The sequence below is a fragment of the Microplitis demolitor genome, chromosome 5 (genome assembly GCF_026212275.2).
Source record: "Microplitis demolitor isolate Queensland-Clemson2020A chromosome 5, iyMicDemo2.1a, whole genome shotgun sequence".
Taxonomy (NCBI): domain Eukaryota; kingdom Metazoa; phylum Arthropoda; class Insecta; order Hymenoptera; family Braconidae; genus Microplitis; species Microplitis demolitor.
In genome coordinates, this window is record NC_068549.1 from 14,176,149 (window position 1) to 14,198,587 (window position 22,439).

Sequence of the window (22,439 nt, forward strand, 5' to 3'; positions counted from 1 at the left end):
CTTCTTCTCCTAAGTCCACCACATTTTGAAGTTCCTTAAATTTAATTTCCTTCCTTAAATATATTGTCACTCCTCCCGTCCGTTTGTTTCCAGAGTATACATTAATGCTATTATAATTTTTGATATCTATTTCATGTTCTTCTATGTCTTTTGTCACATGTGTTTCTGTGATACATACAATATCAGGTCTCATATCATTTATAACGATTTCCAACTCATCTTTATGGTGAATGAATCCTTGCATATTTGTCAGTAATATAAAAACTTCATTTTTAATTTTCTTTTTAATGGTTATTTGCTATTCTGTGCAATACTTTATATTTTTTCGTGCTCTATCTTTCATCTTTTTACAATATATAAGTCTTTTCATTTGAGTTGTTTGAAAGAGAAACATAAAATACTTGATGATAATAAGAAGTTTAGTGAAGAAAGAATAATAATAATAATAATAATAATAATAATAATAATAAAAATAAAAATAAAAATAATAATAATAATAATAATAATAATAATAATAATAATAATAATAATAATAATAATAAAAATAATAATAATAATAATAATAATAATAAAAATAATAATAATAATAATAATAATAATAATAATAATAATAATAATAATAATAATAATAATAATAATAATAATAATAATAATAAAAATAATAATAATAATAATAATAATAATAATAATAATAATAATAATAATAATAATAATAATAAAAATAATAATAATAATAATAATAATAATAATAATAATAATAATAATAATAATAATAATAATAATAATAATAATAAAAATAATAATAATAATAATAATAATAATAATAATAATAATAATAATAATAATAAAAATAATAATAATAATAATAATAATAATAATAATAATAAAAATAATAATAATAATAATAAAAATAATAATAATAATAATAATAATAATAATAATAATAATAATAATAATAATAATAATAATAATAATAATAATAATAATAATAATAATAATAATAATAATAATAATAATAATAATAATAATAATAATGATAATAATAATAATAATAATAATAATAAAAATAATAATAATAATAATAATAATAATAATAATAATAATAATAATAATAATAATAATAATAATAATAATAATAATAATAAAAATAATAATAATAATAATAATAATAATAATAATAATAATAATAATAATAATAATAATAATAATAATAATAATAATAATAATAATAATAATAATAATAATAATAATAATAATAATAATAATAATAATAATAATAATAATAATAATAATAATAATAATAATAATAATAATAATAATAATAATAATAATAATAATAATAATAATAATAATAATAATAATAATAATAATAATAATAATAATAATAATAATAATAATAATAATAATAATAATAATAATAATAATAATAATAATAATAATAATAATAATAATAATAATAATAATAATAATAATAATAATAATAATAATAATAATAATAATAATAATAATAATAATAATAATAATAATAATAATAATAATAATAATAATAATAATAATAATAATAATAATAATAATAATAATAATAATAATAATAATAATAATAATAATAATAATAATAATAATAATAATAATAATAATAATAATAATAATAATAATAATAATAATAATAATAATAATAATAATAATAATAATAATAATAATAATAATAATAATAATAATAATAATAATAATAATAATAATAATAATAATAATAATAATAATAATAATAATAATAATAATAATAATAATAATAATAATAATAATAATAATAATAATAATAATAATAATAATAATAATAATAATAATAATAATAATAATAATAATAATAATAATAATAATAATAATAATAATAATAATAATAATAATAATAATAATAATAATAATAATAATAATAATAATAATAATAATAATAATAATAATAATAATAATAATAATAATAATAATAATAATAATAATAATAATAATAATAATAATAATAATAATAATAATAATAATAATAATAATAATAATAATAATAATAATAATAATAATAATAATAATAATAATAATAATAATAATAATAATAATAATAATAATAATAATAATAATAATAATAATAATAATAATAATAATAATAATAATAATAATAATAATAATAATAATAATAATAATAATAATAATAATAATAATAATAATAATAATAATAATAATAATAATAATAATAATAATAATAATAATAATAATAATAATAATAATAATAATAATAATAATAATAATAATAATAATAATAATAATAATAATAATAATAATAATAATAATAATAATAATAATAATAATAATAATAATAATAATAATAATAATAATAATAATAATAATAATAATAATAATAATAATAATAATAATAATAATAATAATAATAATAATAATAATAATAATAATAATAATAATAATAATAATAATAATAATAATAATAATAATAATAATAATAATAATAATAATAATAATAATAATAATAATAATAATAATAATAATAATAATAATAATAATAATAATAATAATAATAATAATAATAATAATAATAATAATAATAATAATAATAATAATAATAATAATAATAATAATAATAATAATAATAATAATGATTATAGAAAGTTCATTGTCTGTGTTGGTTATGATATCAAATTATTAAGCGATAAGGATGAGATTTGTTCAGCAGACAATAGTAGTAAGCGGAAGCGGAGAGGAAAAGAAATAGGGTTAGTATCAGAAGATAGCGAACTAATGAATAAAGTAAATGTCATCATGAATAAAATGAATGATATGGTTTTCGATCAAGATGAGCCTGTCGCAGAGATTAAAAATATTATGTTGGAGGAATTGACAAATTTCAAAAAGAATATTGTAAGAATGATTACAAACGCAGTGAAAAAAGAAATAAAAGTGATCGGTTATGAAATGAAGAAGCTAATTAATGAGAATGTGAATTCTGTTAATAGGAAAGAGTTGAAGGAAAATAAAAAGATAATTGAATCATATGCTGTTAAGGCTAAGAAATCTAGATATGATAACATAATCATCGAACCAAAAAAAGACTAAAATATTGTCAAAACTCTGAATCAAGTTAAAAATAGTATTAATGTGGCAAAATTCGGAATAGGAATTGATAATGTGATTAATGCTCAGAAAGGGAAGGTTGTGATAGGATGCACTAAAAAAGAAGAGTCTACTAAATTGGCAGAAGAATTGAGAAACAAATCGGAAATAATTATATCATTAGAGTACCTGACAAGAAATTGCCTAAATTTTAAGTCGTAAATGTCGAAGAAGAAGTACTATCAATGGGTGAAAAAGGGGTTCTAGATTTTATATCTAGACAAAACGAAATCAGTTTTAATGAGGAGCACAGAATGGAAGTAAAAAAAATCATTAGAGGTAAAAAACAAGGAGGCAGTATAATTATCAAGACGCATTCTTGGACACACAAGTTTATTTTACAAAAAGAGACAATAAAAGTGGGCTGGAGTAAATGCCGAGTTTTTGACTGCGTAAGTGTGGTAAGATGCTGTAAGTGTTGGGGATACCACCACTTTGCGAAAGATTGCAAAAAGGAAGAGGTTATTATTATTATTATTATTATTATTATTATTATTAATATTATTATTATTATTATTATTATTATTATTATTATTATTATTAATATTATTATTATTATTATTATTATTATTATTATTATTATTATTAATATTATTATTATTATTATTATTATTATTATTATTATTATTATTATTATTATTATTATTATTATTATTATTAATATTATTATTATTATTATTATTATTATTATTATTATTATTATTATTATTATTATTATTATTATTAATATTATTATTATTATTATTATTATTATTAATATTATTATTATTATTATTATTATTATTATTATTATTATTATTATTATTATTATTATTATTATTATTATTATTAATATTATTATTATTATTATTATTATTATTATTATTATTATTATTATTATTATTATTATTATTATTATTATTATTATTATTAATATTATTATTATTATTATTATTATTATTATTATTATTATTATTATTATTATTAATATTATTATTATTATTATTATTATTATTATTATTATTATTATTATTATTATTATTATTATTATTATTATTATTATTATTATTATTATTATTATTATTATTATTATTATTATTATTATTATTATTATTATTATTATTATTATTATTATTATTATTATTATTATTATTATTATTATTATTATTATTATTATTATTATTATTATTATTATTATTATTATTATTATTATTATTATTATTATTATTATTATTATTATTATTATTATTATTATTATTATTATTATTATTATTATTATTATTATTATTATTATTATTATTATTATTATTATTATTATTATTATTATTATTATTATTATTATTATTATTATTATTATTATTATTATTATTATTATTATTATTATTATTATTATTATTATTATTATTATTATTATTATTATTATTATTATTATTATTATTATTATTATTATTATTATTATTATTATTATTATTATTATTATTATTATTATTATTATTATTATTATTATTATTATTATTATTATTATTATTATTATTATTATTATTATTATTATTATTATTATTATTATTATTATTATTATTATTATTATTATTATTATTATTATTATTATTATTATTATTATTATTATTATTATTATTATTATTATTATTATTATTATTATTATTATTATTATTATTATTATTATTATTATTATTATTATTATTATTATTATTATTATTATTATTATTATTATTATTATTATTATTATTATTATTATTATTATTATTATTATTATTATTATTATTATTATTATTATTATTATTATTATTATTATTATTATTATTATTATTATTATTATTATTATTATTATTATTATTATTATTATTATTATTATTATTATTATTATTATTATTATTATTATTATTATTATTATTATTATTATTATTATTATTATTATTATTATTTTTATTATTATTATTATTATTATTATTATTATTATTATTATTATTATTATTATTATTATTATTATTATTATTATTATTATTATTATTATTATTATTATTATTATTATTATTATTATTATTATTATTATTATTATTATTATTATTATTATTATTATTATTATTATTATTTTTATTATTATTATTATTATTATTATTATTATTATTATTATTATTATTATTATTATTATTATTATTATTATTATTATTATTATTATTATTATTATTATTATTATTATTATTATTATTATTATTATTATTATTATTATTATTATTATTATTATTATTATTATTATTATTATTATTATTTTTATTATTATTATTATTATTATTTTTATTATTATTATTATTATTATTATTATTATTATTATTTTTATTTTTATTTTTATTTTTATTTTTATTATTATTATTATTATTATTATTATTATTATTATTCTTTCTTCACTAAACTTCTTATTATCATCAAGTATTTTATGTTTCTCTTTCAAACAACTCAAATGAAAAGACTTATATATTGTAAAAAGATGAAAGATAGAGCACGAAAAAATATAAAGTATTGCACAGAATAGCAAATAACCATTAAAAAGAAAATTAAAAATGAAGTTTTTATATTACTGACAAATATGCAAGGATTCATTCACCATAAAGATGAGCTGGAAATTGTTATAAATGATATGAGACCTGATATTGTATGTATCACAGAAACACATGTGACAAAAGACATAGAAGAACATGAAATAGATATCAAAAATTATAATAGCATTAATGTATACTCTGGAAACAAACGGACGGGAGGAGTGACAATATATTTAAGGAAGGAAATTAAATTTAAGGAACTTCAAAATGTGGTGGACTTAGGAGAAGAAGAGAAAAATATGTGGATCAGTAATGTGAAGCTGGAAGGAAAATATGAGAAGGGTGATTATCAGTAATGTTTACCACTCATCTAATCAAAGTAACGGACAATTTATTAATAGAATAGTACAGGAGTGCGAGGAATTAGTTGAAAGTGGACAAGTGATTTTGGTCGGTGATTTTAATATAGACATAAGTAAAGAAACGCAATATTCGAAAAAGTTACTGAAAGAAATGAAAAGCTTGGGTCTAAAAAAATGTTTTAATTCCTATAGGAGATGTACAAAAAGTTCAAGTACAACTATTGATTTAGTGTTTTCTAATATGAGTATCAAGACGGAAGTGATTGAGAAACCTAGGATTTCGGATCATTTCATGATTAAAGTTACCGTACCCAGAAAAGTTGAAGTAGAATATGATAATGGTCTGTATATAGGATATAAAAGAGATTACAGCAATGATAATAAAAAACTATATAAGAACGTGTTAAATGATAAGTATCGAAAGTGGAAAGAGAATAAGAAAGCTCTTAATGTCGATGATGTAGACGCACGAGTAGACGGAGTGACTGAAGTTATTATTGAAAGTATGAACGAAATTGCACCGATGAAAAGGAAAGTAATACCAACACTATGGAAGAATAAACCATGGTTTAACCGAGAAACTAAGCAAAAAGTGTATGAACGGGATTCCACGTTTTGTAAAGCAAAGAGCGAAAAATGTGTTGATACCTGGAACAAATATCGGAAGATACGGAATGAAGTTGTGATGGAATTAAAAATTGCTAAAAAAATACTATGAGCAGCAGATTGAGAAACAAAAAAAAGACTCGGAAAAGATGTGGAAAAATTTAGAAGAAATTATTGGAGATAAGCAAAAGAGCAAAGGACAGAGTGACATTGTGTTTAGGGGTATAAATTACACTGACGAAAGCATGATTGCTGATAAATTTAACGAATACTTTATTGAAAGTATAGATGAAATTGTAAAGGAGTTTGAGACGAGATAAAATAATGAAGTAAAATCAGATGTTAATGAATGTGAATCAGTGTTGAATGAATTTCAAACTGCTAGTGAAAACGAAGTTGATAATATAATAAAAAACTTAGACAAAAATAAATGTAAAAATGAAGAAGTATCGACCGACATCATAATACCTGTATGGAATGTTAATAGAGGAGTTATTATTGATATGATTAACTGTAGTATTGAACAATGTAAAATACCTGCATTGTGGAAGAACTCTATAATACATCCTATACAAAAAGTAAGAGGGAGTAGAAAAGCAGAAGACTATCGGCCAATAAATACATTACCAATCTTAGAGAAAATATTGGAAGAGATAATTAAAAATCAATTAGAAGAACATATAACAAAGAACAAAATATTAAAAGAAGAACAATCAGGATTTAGGACGGGGCACTCATGTGAGACAGCTTTGCTGAAGATTATAAGTGAACGGAAAGCAGGATTGGATGAAGGAAAGTTGTATGGAGTATTGTATTTGGATTTGAAGAGAGCTTTTAAGACGATCAACATAAACAGACTTATTGAAAAATTAGAAAGAAAGTGTGGCGTAAAGCAGAAGGCAATTGAATGGTTGAAATCATATTTGAATAATAGGACTCAGCAAGTTAGATATGGAAAAGGAGTGTCGAAAAAGAAAAAAGTAAAAAATGGTGTACCCCAAAGCTCGAAATTGGGTCCACTATTATTTATTCTATGTATCAATGGCATAATAGAAATCGCTAAAAAATATGGTTGTGAATGTAAACTATTTGCGGATGATTTGATATTGTATGTTTGTGATAAAAGTGTAGATAAAGTAGAGTTAATATTGAATAGGACGCTGATTGATATAGAAAATTGGCTGGGAAAAAACTCTTTAAAAGTTAATACCAAAAAAACAGTGTTCATGTTGATACATGACCGGAGAATAAAGGTCGAAAAAAAGTGTAATATTATGATTGTTAGGGAAAGTATAATAGAGGTTAACGAAACAAAGTACTTAGGAATAATAATAGATAAGTATCTAACGTTTGAGAGTCACACGTATTATATATCACAGAAAGTTAATAAAAAAATAGGTTTTTTAAGACGTGTAGGTCATCAAGTAGGGTACGTCACGAGAATTTTAATATATAAAATTATAATTGCACCTCACTATGAATACTGTAGGACACTGATGTTAAACATGAATAAGCATTGTATGAATATGCTGCAAAAGACACAAAACAGAGCGATGAGAGCGATATTAAGAGTAAATCGGTATACAACCATAGAAAATATGTTAGATGCGTTATGTTTTATGTCCATGGAGCAAAGAGCTAAGTATAATGTGTGTGTCACGGTATATAAAATGATAAATAAGATTACTCCGGATTATCTCAATAGGGAGATTGCGAATTCTAGTCATAAATATAACACAAGAAATGGTGATAATTTAGTAGTAACTAGAAAAAGGACAAGGTCTGCAGAAAAATCAATAAACTATGAAGGCTTTAATTTATACAATAAATTGCCGGTTGTAACAAAAAAAGCGGATACAATAGCATGTTTTAGGCGAAATTTAATAAAAGACATTAAAAAAGACAAAATCTAAAATTATAAAAAATATTGTTGAATGTAAATAAAACATGTAATGTAAATGGTAGTAGCCAATCGGGTAATTGAATAAACATTATTATTATTATTATTATTATTGTAAAATATCAGCCCTGTACTATCACAAGCGAATGAATTATTAATTATTTTTATTTATTGATTAGTTATTTATTCATTTATTATAAATATTATTATTATTGTTACAGACATAAAATTAAATAAAGTATAATGAGTTTTGGGTATCATCATGAAAAAATCATATTTTTTTTTGTTATTTGGTCCATAAGAAATCAAAATGAACCAAATTACAGTCAAAAAAAAAAAAATTTAACAATTGTATTAGAAAAAAAAAAAAACGTGTGGCACTCGGGGACTGCCGCGGTAAAGCTATTGCATAACATTTTTTATCAACTTATGCAATTATAATTATTTATTTATTTTTTATTTATGCAGTATTTTTTTTTCTTTGATATTAATTCAAGTTACACTTTTTGAGCGTGGTGACCGATAAGAAAACAAATTTTTTTCTTTTATTGAATAAATGAGAAGTTAATATCGTTTAAAATATTTTTATCATCTTACAATACATGTAGGTTATTCAGGAATTTTTATAATTTAAACTATAGGTTTATGGTAACTGAAATAAGAAACATAAGCTTGAGACTTGATATCCTTTAAATATCTGGAAAATACCGCGTCAATGGTGGTCCGATATTTTGTTGTGGATTCTTGTGGATCATTATTCATTTTCAAATTCAATTTTTCAGAAAGAAAAGTTGTCAACCACTCTGATTTTTTATCAACGAAGTTGATCTATCGATATTTCAACTATCGATGTTTCTTTTCTAAAGTATCAATATTTTTTGGAGACAACACTTGATAATAGAAAACGAAAACTATCGATGTTACGATGTCGATGTTTTTTTTCAATATCGCCCACCCCTAGAGTGTGGCATTTTAAAGATATGATAGTTACCTTTACACCTATATAGCGTGCCAAAAGATAAAAGGGCGCATTGCTACAGGTTAGTAGGAAATTATGCTAAAAGAGCGTATGAAAAAATTTTTTTCGCCATTAGGTTTGAAATTTTTCGAAACGCTAAGATCTGCAAAAAAACGTCTCCTACACTTTTTTTTTCCAAAATTTATTAAAAATAAAATTATAAAAAAAATTAAAATATTAAATTTTTAATTAAATAAAAAATTTTCATAACGATTATAAAAAATAAAAATTTACTGACTTTTTCTTCAATTAGTGTTTTGGATTATGGATCCGTCATAAATCAGAATAATATGAAAAAAAAAATCCAAAGTACTTAATAATAAAGAAATAATTATTTTTCTACATAGAAAAAAAGAATTTCTTGGCTCAAGAATTTTTTTTCTCGCCTGAGAAATTTTTTTCTTGTTTCAAGAAAATTTTTTCTCATCCCAAGAAAATTTTTGATTTCACTTTATAGTACAAAAAATTTCTTGAGTTAAGTAAAAATTTTTGCCCCAAGAAATCCTGTTTTTCTGTGTAGACATATTTTTAACTTTAATATTGAAAGAATGTATTAGTTAGAATATAACTTTACGACTGCAGCATTTTTTTTTATTTTTAGAGTTCGGCTAAGCTTTTTAATGAATTTATCAGAAAAACAATTTATACGCCGTTTTAGCTTTTGGTCACAAAATTTTCAAATTCCTACAGCTGAAAGGGCGCATAATGAAAGACATACGCCCTTTTAGCTTTGGGAAAACAATGTTGGATTTTAAAGCGTAGAAAATGTTTACTAATCAATTGGCGATGAAAAAAAAATTGATGCGCTCTTTTAGCTTTGCAAAGCTAAAAGGGCGCATACAGTGGTATGTGCCCTCTTACCTTTTGGCACGTGATATACTTTCTCACAAACAGCTGCTTACGTATTCAGCCGATTTCGGAGCAGCTCGTCTCGATCCGTGCGAGCTTCGTACAGTCGTACCATATACATACACGTAAAGCGAACGCTCAGCCGAGCTACATGGTAGGCGGAGTGGGGGGTGTTAGGTTTTATTTTTGTTACGGAATTTCTTGATTCAGTCGCCGCGCTTAAAGCCCGCACTTAAAGCTATGCAATAGCTTTAAAATTTTAAAAAATTTTTTTCTCTCGATTTTGGGTTTCGCCGGTGAAAAAATCATATGATCCCATGTTATTTGACCCAAAAGTAAGGACTATGAGAAATTAGAGCGAAATCGGCGAGGGGACCTAATCGGAAGAATACCCTGTATCGCCACTGGTTGAAGTGAGATTTATGACAAAATGGTGCCGGCCGAGGTGCCGGCATGAGATTCACGTGCTGCCATGGTCAGGCGTGGGATAGTCTCCGTAAGAGTAGCGTGTGTGCCCTTGTTGATAACAAATGTTATAAATTTGACGCCATTTGATATTTTGAGTAAATGGTATAAATCCATTGGCATTATTTGATTATTTTTGGAGAAATAATAAAGGAAATACATTTACCGTATTAAATTTTCAACCAGGAGAGTTGATTAATTATGTTAACTGTCAGTACTTTTGAGCTAATACATTGGCGTGTAATTTGTTCCCACGTTGGTGGCCAATTGTTCATCTCATAAGTGTGAGTGAGATAGCGTATAACAACTGTTGCAATTTTCATAATCAGAAAATTAAGTGCGTTGTTGAGGGCCAAAGTTCATAGTGCTAGTATGTTCCAGAAGTTACCAGAATGTATTAGCTATACTAATGACCATTGCCGACTTAGATGTAGTGGTTAGTTCTTATCAGTACACCACCCTAAACGAACGTGTATCTTGTACCTACATATACATTGTAATATACGTAGAATATACTTAGCATTACAACCACGAATATATATACATATATATATATATCTTATTCATTAATAATTTGCCCGTCTTTACCATTAGATTATGGGCCCAGATAACGCGGGTATCCCATTGTAAAAATCGAAGCAGTTTTTAATTAAATAAAAAAGTTATTTAGAAGTATCGAGAAGTTTTGATAGCGTACAGTGGCGTGGAATTCGTCATTGTGAGACACCAGGCGTAAGAGCTCGAACATTTTTGGTGGGAAAACCGTTGTGCTGTGACTAGTGTAAAATGTTGACAGTGTCGATTTTTTGTGGTTGTTAAGTGATCAGAGAAAATGGCTTTTTCAATAAAAATAGACCCCCTTACCAGAGAGAACTACCGTCCGTGGAAAACACAGATGAAGGGTATTTTCATGAGTCATAAAACGTGGGAGTATGTCGTTGTTGAAAAAACAGAACCAGAAGATATCGCGACGTGAGTCAAATAGAACAGAAGGGCGATGGAAGATCTTCTGATCGCGTTGGGGACAGACGAGGCAGCAGCATATGATGACTTGGAGACGTCGAAGGAAATCTGGGATAAGATCAAGGCGACGTATGAATCTGGGGGACTGGCGCAAAAAGTGTACTTGCTGAAGAAGCTTACTTTGTCGAGGATGACAGAAGGGGATGATGTGAGGAAACACATCACCAAGTTTATAGAGACAGACAAATTACCAGAAAGTTACACAGTGTTTAAGACATCGATAGAAACACAGAAGGAGTTACCATCACTGGACGAACTTAGGGTAAAAATTCTGGAATACCAGAAGAGACATGCAGAGCAACATGATGAGCCAGCACAAGGAGCAATGTATTCGAGGCAAAATCAGAAAAAACAACGTGGACAATACGGCGGAAAGTCAAAGGCGTCGAGTTCCAGAGACGAGAATTTTCGGCGGGAAGTCGAGTGATTCAAGTGCCATAAGAGAGGACATATCGCAAAGAACTGCTCAGAAAGGAATAGAAGAGAATACGACAGTGCAAGAAATACAAATGAGTCATCGTTAAGTACCAATGAACAGGCAATGTACAGTAGTAGTGGTAACGCGTGTTGGTGTATAGACAGTGATGCGACAAATCATTTGTGTAACAGTAGAGACAAGTTCAGTGAATTTAAACCTAAATGTGCGGAGTTGAGCCTGGTAACTGATAAAAACAATAAAATATTGGGAACGGGAAACGTTTCAGCCAAAGTGCCAACCGGTAAAAGACAGTGGGATATTGGGTTTAAGAACGTATCATACGCACCAGATTTGAGAATGAACCTATTCTCGGTGGCACGGGCCACAGACTTTGAACACACAGTGACCTTCAGGAAAACTGAAGCGGTGGTGATAAATAAAAACAATTATGTGATTATGCGCGCGAAGAGACGCGGGAATCTGTACTTGGTGAACAACATTAAAGACAGTGTTAGCAATGCCGAGACTAGTGAAATACTAGGGATAAATAAACGGAGAAACACCGTATTGTATCTGGAAGGGAAAACCTATCACGGCTAAACACATGCAAGTGTTTGGAACAAAGGCTTTCGTCTTGGATAAGACGCAAAAGCGCGGGAAACTAGATTCCAGATCAGCACCAGGAGTGTTCGTAGGATATACACTTACCTCGAAGGCATATCGTATCTACTTTCCGCGAGATAGATCAGTGAAAACTACACGGGATGTGAAGTTTGTCGATCAGATTGGTTTTAAGGGCAAATATAAGGAAATATTTGAAAACGAGAGAAACAATGAAGTAATAGAGGAACAGTGCGAAGAACTCGAGATGCCGAGCGAAGAGCCGGAGAAGCCCGAACCAGAAAAGAAGCAAGAGAGACCCCAGAGAAAGAGAGGGGCAACAAAGTCATGGGAACGCGTAAATTTACCCAGCAAGAGAAGGCGGGGACGCCCGATGTATATGCGGACAGGATTGGTAGGAAGACCGAGGAAAGTATACGTCACAGTACCAGACGAACAGAGTGGGGAAGACCACGGAGCCGCTAGCGAAAAAGAGAATGAAGAAAAAAAGGATAATGCGATGGACGAAGACGTATTCGCATATCTAACAGTGACAGATAATTTAATCACGTGGAATCAAGCGAGCAAGACAGAAAATGCGGACTCGTGGAAAATAGCATTAGACGAAAAAATGCTAGCCCAGATAAAGAATAAGACATGGGAAATTGAAAAGAGATCGGAAGTCGCTACGTATTTTGCACTAAGTCTGATGGCAAAAGAACGGTCAGATTAGTAGCAAAAGGATGTTTTCAGAGGCCAGGAGAAGATTTCACCGAGGCATTCTCACCAGTAGTGCGGTCAACATCAGTGAGGATCATAGCGGCGATAGCAGCGGAATACGATTTGAAAATTCACCAGATGGACATAGTGACTGTGTATTTAAATGGTGAATTGCGCGAAAGTGTATACATGAAAGTGCCCGAGTGTATGCATGAGATTATCGGAAAGATAATTGCGGGTGAGCTCATCGATTTTAGATGGGAAGGTAATATGCGAAGGGAAAATAATAGAAACCGTTAAGCACTGGAGAGAGGGCTTAAAAGCGGGGAGCGACATTGTATTTGCTCTGAAAAAGTCGTTGTATGGATTGCGCTAAGCCGGGGTTGAGTGGCATAGAAAATTAGTAGATAGACTAAATATATTAGGATTTAATGCGGTGCCACAAGACAAATGTTTGTTCGTTAACTGGAAAGGTGACAGAGTAATGTATATAGCGATATACGTTGATGATATCTTATTAGCTAGTGACGACGAGGCCTGGATAGGTGAAATTAAAAAAGCGTTATCAAAGTCATTCCAGACTAAAGATCTCGGAATAGCTAAAAGTTGTATAGGTATCGAGTTCGGACGGGACGAAAAGTCACGTGTGTTCTTGAGACAGAAACAGTATACCAGGGCCGCACTTAAACGTTTTGGGATGGATGAGTGTAAACCGATAGACACACCCATTGAGGCTAAATGTAATTTAGTAAAACCAGAATGTGCGAGTGAGTCAGAAATGGATAAGTATCCGTACCAAAGTCTAATCGGAGCGTCGTTGTATCTTGCGATAACTACTAGGCCAGATATAATTTACGCGGTCAATTATTTAAGTCAATTCAATACCAATTACAATGTCGAGTATTGGAAAGCCGCGAAAAGGGTTCTGAGGTATTTGAAGGGTACGATAGACTACGGGTTGAGATTTGAGCAAACCGGGCTAGCTTTATTTGCTGTTGCAGATGCTAACTGGGGAGGGGACTCAGCGGATCGTAAGTTGTATACGGGGTATGGATTCATTCTGGTGGGATCTGTAATTAGTTGGGAGGCGCGAAAACAGAAAACAGTGGCGCTCTCAAGTATAGAGGCAAAGTATATCGCGGTAGCGGAGACTACTAAAGAGGCCTTGTACTTGAAAGGCTTATTAATTAGTTTGGGTATACAGGAAGGCTCAGAAACTGTCACGATACTGCATGGTAACCAGAGTACAATAAGTATGATCAAGAACGATGTATATGACCAGCGTACTAAGCATGTATATGTTAGACATCATTTTGTAAGGAATGAGTATGCGAGTGGTGTGATAGATGTTAAATATTTGTGTACAGAAAGAACGCCTACAGATATGTTTACAAAAGGTCTGAGCAAGAATAAAATGTGTGAATAATATAGGCATTGTAAATTAGTGTGTGTGAATGCTTAGAGAAGTGTGCACGCACTATGTACCTTGAAAGAGGGTGTTGAAGGCCAAAGTTCATAGTGCTAGTATGTTCCAGAAGTTACCAGAATGTATTAGCTATACTAATGACCATTGCCGACTTAGATGTAGTGGTTAGTTCTTATCAGTACACCACCCTAAACGAACGTGTATCTTGTACCTACATTTACATTGTAATATACGTCGAATATACTTAAAATTATCACCACGAATATATATATCTTATTAATTAATAATCTGCCCGTCCTTCTCATCATGCGTAATTGTTGATTACCGTGAAACGTAAATCACCAAGACAAAGCATTAATTATTATTTTATTATAATTGAGTATTAACTGCGATAAGTAATTGGATTTTTTTTTAATAATATTTATAGTTATTAGTTATTATTTTTACTATTATCAAAAGGTATATGAGAAAACTCTTTGATTGGGTTTTCAATAATTACTTATGATTATTATTTATTATTTTCTTAGTATTGATTATTATATGCGATACATATTTAATTGTTATTATTTACAATTATTGATTATTATTTGTTATTATTTACAAATTATCACTATTATTTGAGATTATTGCGTTAGAAATTTTGCACATATAACTTATTTATGATTTATTTTTATCAGTAACTATCACTTATCATCATGTGCGATTATCTTGATTTATACATATTATTTATAAGTTATTATTATTATTATTTGCGATTATTTATTATTTGAGGATACTATAATATGATAAACAATTAGCGATTGTTATTTGCGAGTATAAATTATTAATTTTATACAACATTTGTTATTTATGATTTAAAATATAATTGAAAGATAAATGGTAAGATAATCCTTTTCCTAATCTGAAACTGCTCTCTTGTAATTTTGATGTCATTTTCATCTTTCTCTTTACATTTTATTTGAGTTTATTGTTCATGGAGGTGTACGAACTGGCGCCCGATTCGGTTATCTAACCCAGCCTGAGACGAGCTGTGGACCCAGTAGAGATTTTCCGACTCTAGGGGAAATTGTGTCTATTTCTTGTAGGTTAATTTTCAGTATTCATCATCGGAGGGCAATAACGGCTATTATATACTACCCACACTCCGCTGTGGGTTATGCGAAATAGTAGAGAACGTTATTATATGAATGTTTAAGTGGTCAGCAATTACGGAAACTCTTTGAAAATATTTTTTAAAATTTTCTTTGTTGAAAGCTTTTTCAACAACAATTTGCAACGAGTGACAAAAACAACGAATAACACTTTGACCAATTTTGATATCAGCAGTGGAGCTTTTCTACATTGCAACGACTATATTGAAGGCGTTATCATGCACCACAGCAATTGCTTTTTCAACAATATTTCATTCTGATAAATCATTGCATAAATGATTATAAATATTCTCTACTGAGTAAATTTTAGTCATTTCCAATGTGTCCAAAGTTACAGAATATAAATTCCATAACTCGTCTATGGCATGTACTGTAATAGTAAAGAATAAGTTTGATGAACAAGCTGACCAAGCATCTGTCATAATCAACACATCAGGATACGACGAAAAGTTGCCAGTAAATCGTTACGCACTGATTCATATAAGACTTCTAAGCGACCTATTATGACAGTTTTACTCAGGATCACATATTCAGGACTAAGGGCTTTGACGAATTGTATGAATCCTGGACCTTCTGCGTGTGATTACAGTAACATGCCGCTATATATTTTACAAGTGACATGGTGATTACTTTTGCCTTAGGATTCTAAAAAAACAAAAAAATTATATTAACGATAGAATGGATATAAACAATGTTGTTTATTTTAATGTAAAATAACTTTCCAATTTTTGAAAATTTTCAATTTTCTTAGCGGGAACTTATAAAAAATTAAGTACATACTTTACGGCAATAATATTCTTTTGTTAAACGTCGTTTCTTTGGATTTTCCGATGCATCTAAGCTTAGTTCATCATCCGAGCTAAGCATCAATTATATATTAATTTATTATATTTATAAAAATTGAAAAAAATTGATGTTTTTAGTTTCAAAAAAATATTAAATTCGATCAACTGAAATAATTCCGTACAAAAAAAAAAATAAAACTTACCATGAATTTAATTCCATTTCTTTAATTAATGTCACTGATTGCATTTTGACATTATGCTTATTCTTTAAAGGATATCTTAGTGATGCTGTTGTCTTTTTTATATTGTACTCAATTGGACAATATTTACATCCAGCAATACCATTTGTAACTAGTGTAAAGTGATTACATAGTAATGACATTTTTAAATATTCAATTGAATCTTTGAACTGTAGTTTTCAAATGTATGGAAATTATAAAACTTTTGTGAAACACGAAATGTCAATTCTACAAAAAAAATACCACAGCACATAAGAAGCATACAGGCAAAAAAACTAACTAATTTACAAATAAACATCGATATTGAAAAATTAAAAAGCGCGCGTAATTGAAATCATATGTTAAAAACTTTTTGTTCAGTCACGAGCTTAATTAATTTAAATAAGCTTCATGAATTTCCGCTACGTCCGGGAGTTGCCGAACTCGCTACTGACTTCAGTGTTAGAATAGTTCACTCGCTATTTGGGCCCGACACATACAATTTCTTTCTCATGACCGTGTCAAGACGCCATGAGAACCCTCTACAAGCCGGCCAATCAAATAATTCGTCTTATATTAGCCGGCCAGTCATAGAATTCGCCTTATACCGAGAGCTTGGCAGCCAATGAGGAAAATTCGTTATTAACTACTCCCTATTGGCGCGCTTTTAAGCCAATGGGAAAATTCGTCTTATGTAGCGAGGCTGCCACATCACCACCGAGCGGTCACGACGACTTAACGACGCTCTCTCCATAATCCTTCTTCTACAACGTGCCTTGTTACTTACAGCCTCGTGTACTAAAACCACTTTGCTAATTATAAATTAATTCTTGTGTTAACCTAATAATATTGTTCTAATAGATGTATTGTTTGTAATATAATGAACAATACAGGTGGCCAAATACTTTTGAGCGCTAGTGTATATATATTCTATGATATAATAGACATTATTACCACCGTTTTTTCTTCATAATAAAAAAAAAATATCAGTATTATTTTTTGAACCTGTCCGTGAATAAAAAATCATTTTATAGCTTATAAAAAATTAGCTAAGCTGATCGGTTAGTTAACTAATTAACTTAGCTAACTTTCTTAGTCGGCTTAACCGGCTTGAGTGTACAGCCTTTGTATTCTGTGTCTCTGCTTCAATGAGATGAGGAAGTTTCTTGTCACCACTCACATATTTCGATAGATAATTTTTGTTTAACAATACCTCTACATATATTTTCCACGCTTCATATTTGTTCTTACACAAAAGCTTAATTTTAGTGACACCCAACGAGCTTGACGCCATTTTAGAAACGAGAACAAAAGCAATTGATAACTATTTCACTTTTATAAAAGAATCTTACTTATTCTTTTTCCAATATTGAGCCTAGGCCCAAAACCTGTTGAGAGTTTATAACGCTGGGAGCAATAATTGGAAGATAATAATGCAGGTTTAATAATTATATAGTACACTATAACCGGGCAGCATTGGTACGACGTGAGAGTGTGGCTCTCTCGCTGTCCTTGTTGGTTTTGGTCTTTCTCTCTCTCTCTCGTTACAGCCTGATTGCCGAGTTTGGCTGAGCTAGGCGTTAGACCACAGGGGATGATTCCACGCAGCAGGTGACCGTAAATTGGTCATGTGCGCATAATTAAGTAGGGGTCATCGGAGGTTGGGCCTAAGACGACTAGATAAAAGAGGCGATTCAAGGGCAGGCAATCAATTTAAGTTCAAGATTTTAATCGAGATTCAAGTCCAAGCGATGGACTCAAGTGGAAGCACTGACATACACAGCCTCGTTTACTAGTCGCTCGATTTCCTTATTGCAATAAAATTATAACTTAAAATTCTAAAATATATTTGTGCTCTTTCTATAAACTGGTTTATAAAACCCAAAATTACGTTAAGTTCGTTAAGTAAGTGATTGTGAGTGCCCAGCGTCAAGTCCTACATCAACAGTCAAGATCCAGAAGAGGAGGTCTAAGATGCAGCGGCGTCCAGTTCCTGCAGTACGTCCTACTGAATAAAATCCAGATAAGATTTATAATAAATTTATTTATATTTTCTCTCTTCAACGCGATTTAGCGTAAATAATTATTAGATTTTATTTTCCCGTGTTCATTAAGCTTGGTGCGTTAAATAAATTTATTTGTTGTCGCTGAACATTTATTATTTTATAAGTAAAGGGGAAATTTTGTACATATAATGGGAATTTGGTTAAATAAAATTTGTATATAATAATTAAATTAAGTCTGAAAGAAATTACTCTTCATCACCAGTGTCTTTAGAATAAGTTAAATTTCAGCCGCGTGTCCGGTCAAGACGAGTCGACCCATCCCTGAGATCTATTTCCCGCGTTCAGAACCAGCAATATAATAATTAAAATTCATATTTATAATTAATAATTAATTATTTAATCGGGAAATTTTGTAACTGTGGTTCGTGGCTACTGGACACGAAGTAGCCAGGGCCCACCGTTATATTTGGCGCCCAACTCGGTTTTCTCGTTTTGGAAAATTCTAGACCTGGTGATAAAGTAAAATTAAATTTGGAAAATTTTGAAAAATTAAATTAATTAAATATACTACCGTTGAAGAGAGAAATACTGGTATTATAAATCGTAAATTGGATTGATACTGTGCTAAATTATATATATATATATATATTGGTTGCCCAAAATTATTTAAACTAAATCTATAAAAATTATAATAATTTCTTTAAATATCAACTGGCTAAATAGTGAGTAAAATACTTAAATTTTAAAATATAAAATACCGAGTGAAAAGAATAAAATTAAAATTGAAATCGTGGTAGTGAAAAATCGATGAATTCCGGTGGTCTCGTGAAGACCAAGACAAGGTCATCGTCTTACGCGTTGGTCGTACGCGTTACTCGTAGTACAAACAATAGGTACAATACTAAGCCCAGAGAAATAAATAAAATAAAATCGCTTGTTAGTTTTGCTTTAAATTCTCGGGTAAAATAAACTAAGTAAAATAAAATAAATTAGTAAATAAAATTTATACATTTTAGACTAACAGTGACAGTAAATTTTTGTTATAATAAAATTAATTGAATTAAAATCGTAAAAGAAAATTCATTAGTAAAATTACAAGCTAAAATTTCAATAAAACAAAGACAAATAATTTTAATTACTTTGGTTTAAAATAAACCACCGTTTGAATTATTAAAATAAGTTTTAAGTAAAATTTACTAAGTGAATGAGTCATTGCAATAAAATTGTTGATAAAATTAATACTATATTCAAATTTTAAAATAATTTACTCACTAGACTTAAGTCTGGGTAAATCTTTCAATTAAATAAATTAAAATAAATAGCTAAAATCTTTATCGTTTAAAATAGAATTCAGGGCTTGAAGTTTTAAGCGTCGAAAAAATTATCAGTTAATAAATAAAATAAAATAGTAGCCTAAAATTTTAGCCATTGTCTAAAATTTTCTTTATAATAATTTTAAACAAATTAAAATTCAATAGATTTGTGGTTTATTACTTAAACCATTATAGTTAATTTAAATTAAATTAAATTTAATTTGAAAAAAAAAAAAAAAAAAAAAAAAAAAAAACTGTCATTGTTAGGGATTACCGAGTCATAACTGTCGTCACCTAGTAATTACAATAAATTCTTAATCCGGTAAATAAATTTTAATCCTAATAAGTTACAAAAGAAATATTTTAACTTATTTGAATTTACTACCGGTAATTAAATTTTATATTTAAATATTGTTGGGGCTCGTAAGCTGCTTGTCTTCCCAGCCAATATAAATTAAATTAAGTCCCAATAATCATACTATGAGTAATACTCGACCACTGACGCGTCAAAATTCTAAGCGTTCGGTTCAACAATCGGGTAGACGAGAAAGTGAAGAGATAATCTTCGAAGGAATTAGTTCCTCAAACGGTAGGAATCAGAACAGGGTAGTGCATTCACCACCCTCGACTACGTGCACAATAACATCAAGTACTACGATTTCGTCAGCGACCTCGACGATGTCGAATTCCAATCCGTTACCCGGTTTACCTAACCTGATCGTGACTTCGGACACCCCACAGCAAGTTAGACCGCCAGTAAGGCGCAGCTTGGGGAATATGGTAGCAACTACCACGACTATGGTCACGACAGTGACCACCGCTATACCGATTACTACCGCGACACTACCCAGTACCGTTATCACCACACCAGTTACTGTTACAACATCGTCTGGGTCAATTCAAATGAACGACCCACAGGCCGTAAATACAAATGCACAATCAAATTTACATTTGACAAATATTAATAATTTACGGGCGTCTATGGACGAAGTATTCATAGAAAACCCCCCACCGGTACTTCCTCAACAAATTCAGCCTAATGCGGGATCCGTTTTTCTGCCTGGCACCGTTCCAGTTTCCGCACAGGCTGATCAAGCGACAACTCAAGCTGTCCTGGCTCAGATTTTAAATTGTCGACAAAATCTGACCTTAGCTATGAGCGCGCAACCGGTAAACAATTCACAAGTGCCTGTACAACAAAATACACAAACTGTTCGCGAGGTAACTCACAGTTTTGGCGACGGGGAGTGCAGTACAGTTCACTTGGATCATGACAATAGGGCTGCTACGACTTCAGCCCTCCCGGTAAATTTACAACCAAGTACCAGTGGAATTAATAATGTTCGTAACAATACGGTCGGTCTCAGTAACAATAATTATAATCATAATTTAAACAATAATAGTAACGATCACCCCGTTATTAATCCTAGTGGAGTGCATAACAATAATTTAAATAATAATTTAAACGGCAATAACTATTGTTGCAATACCCCCAGCGAAATTAAAAATAATAATCCACCAATAAATAATTACGGTAATAATTATGACAATAATTTTCAAATATTACGGGATAATTCACTTGCTGGTAATAATAATAATTTTGATGAAAGAAACGCTGGATATCGGATTAATAATGGTCAGGAAAGACACCAAGAATACTATGACCAACCTAGGGCGAATAATCTGTTAATACCAAACGCCGCGGCGGTTTCGCTACGTAAATGGCGCGATATAAGAGAAATTGTCAGAGCGTGGCCAGTACGTTTTCCGCAAGGCGATCTAACAGCCAATAGTTTCTTGACTTCATTTGAAGCCATGGCGTTTCGTGAGGGTTGGCTCACAACGGATTTCGTGAAAATTCTTGGATATGTTTT

At 27.5% G+C, this 22,439-nt stretch overlaps 3 protein-coding genes across 3 annotated transcripts in view; 2 read left to right on the forward strand and 1 right to left on the reverse strand.

Moving 5' to 3' along the window:
- LOC128667830 (probable WRKY transcription factor protein 1) overlaps positions 1-3,114 on the forward strand; it is a gene marked incomplete at its 5' end in the record, with an annotated part of 10,722 nt that extends 7,608 nt beyond the window's left edge. The window contains one exon of the mRNA XM_053739533.1: positions 991-3,114. Coding sequence (XP_053595508.1) covers positions 991-3,114 — 2,124 coding nt within the window. The remainder of the gene's footprint in view (positions 1-990) is intronic.
- LOC103572945 (testis anion transporter 1) overlaps positions 1-22,439 on the forward strand; it is a 64,685-nt gene that overhangs the window by 24,829 nt on the left and 17,417 nt on the right. The window lies entirely within an intron of this gene.
- On the reverse strand, positions 4,893-5,405 carry LOC128667800 (uncharacterized protein DDB_G0287625-like; the record flags this gene model as incomplete). The annotated part of the gene is made up of 1 exon (XM_053739426.1): positions 4,893-5,405. A coding segment is annotated over one exon (513 nt), but the record flags the coding sequence as incomplete, so codon positions are not given.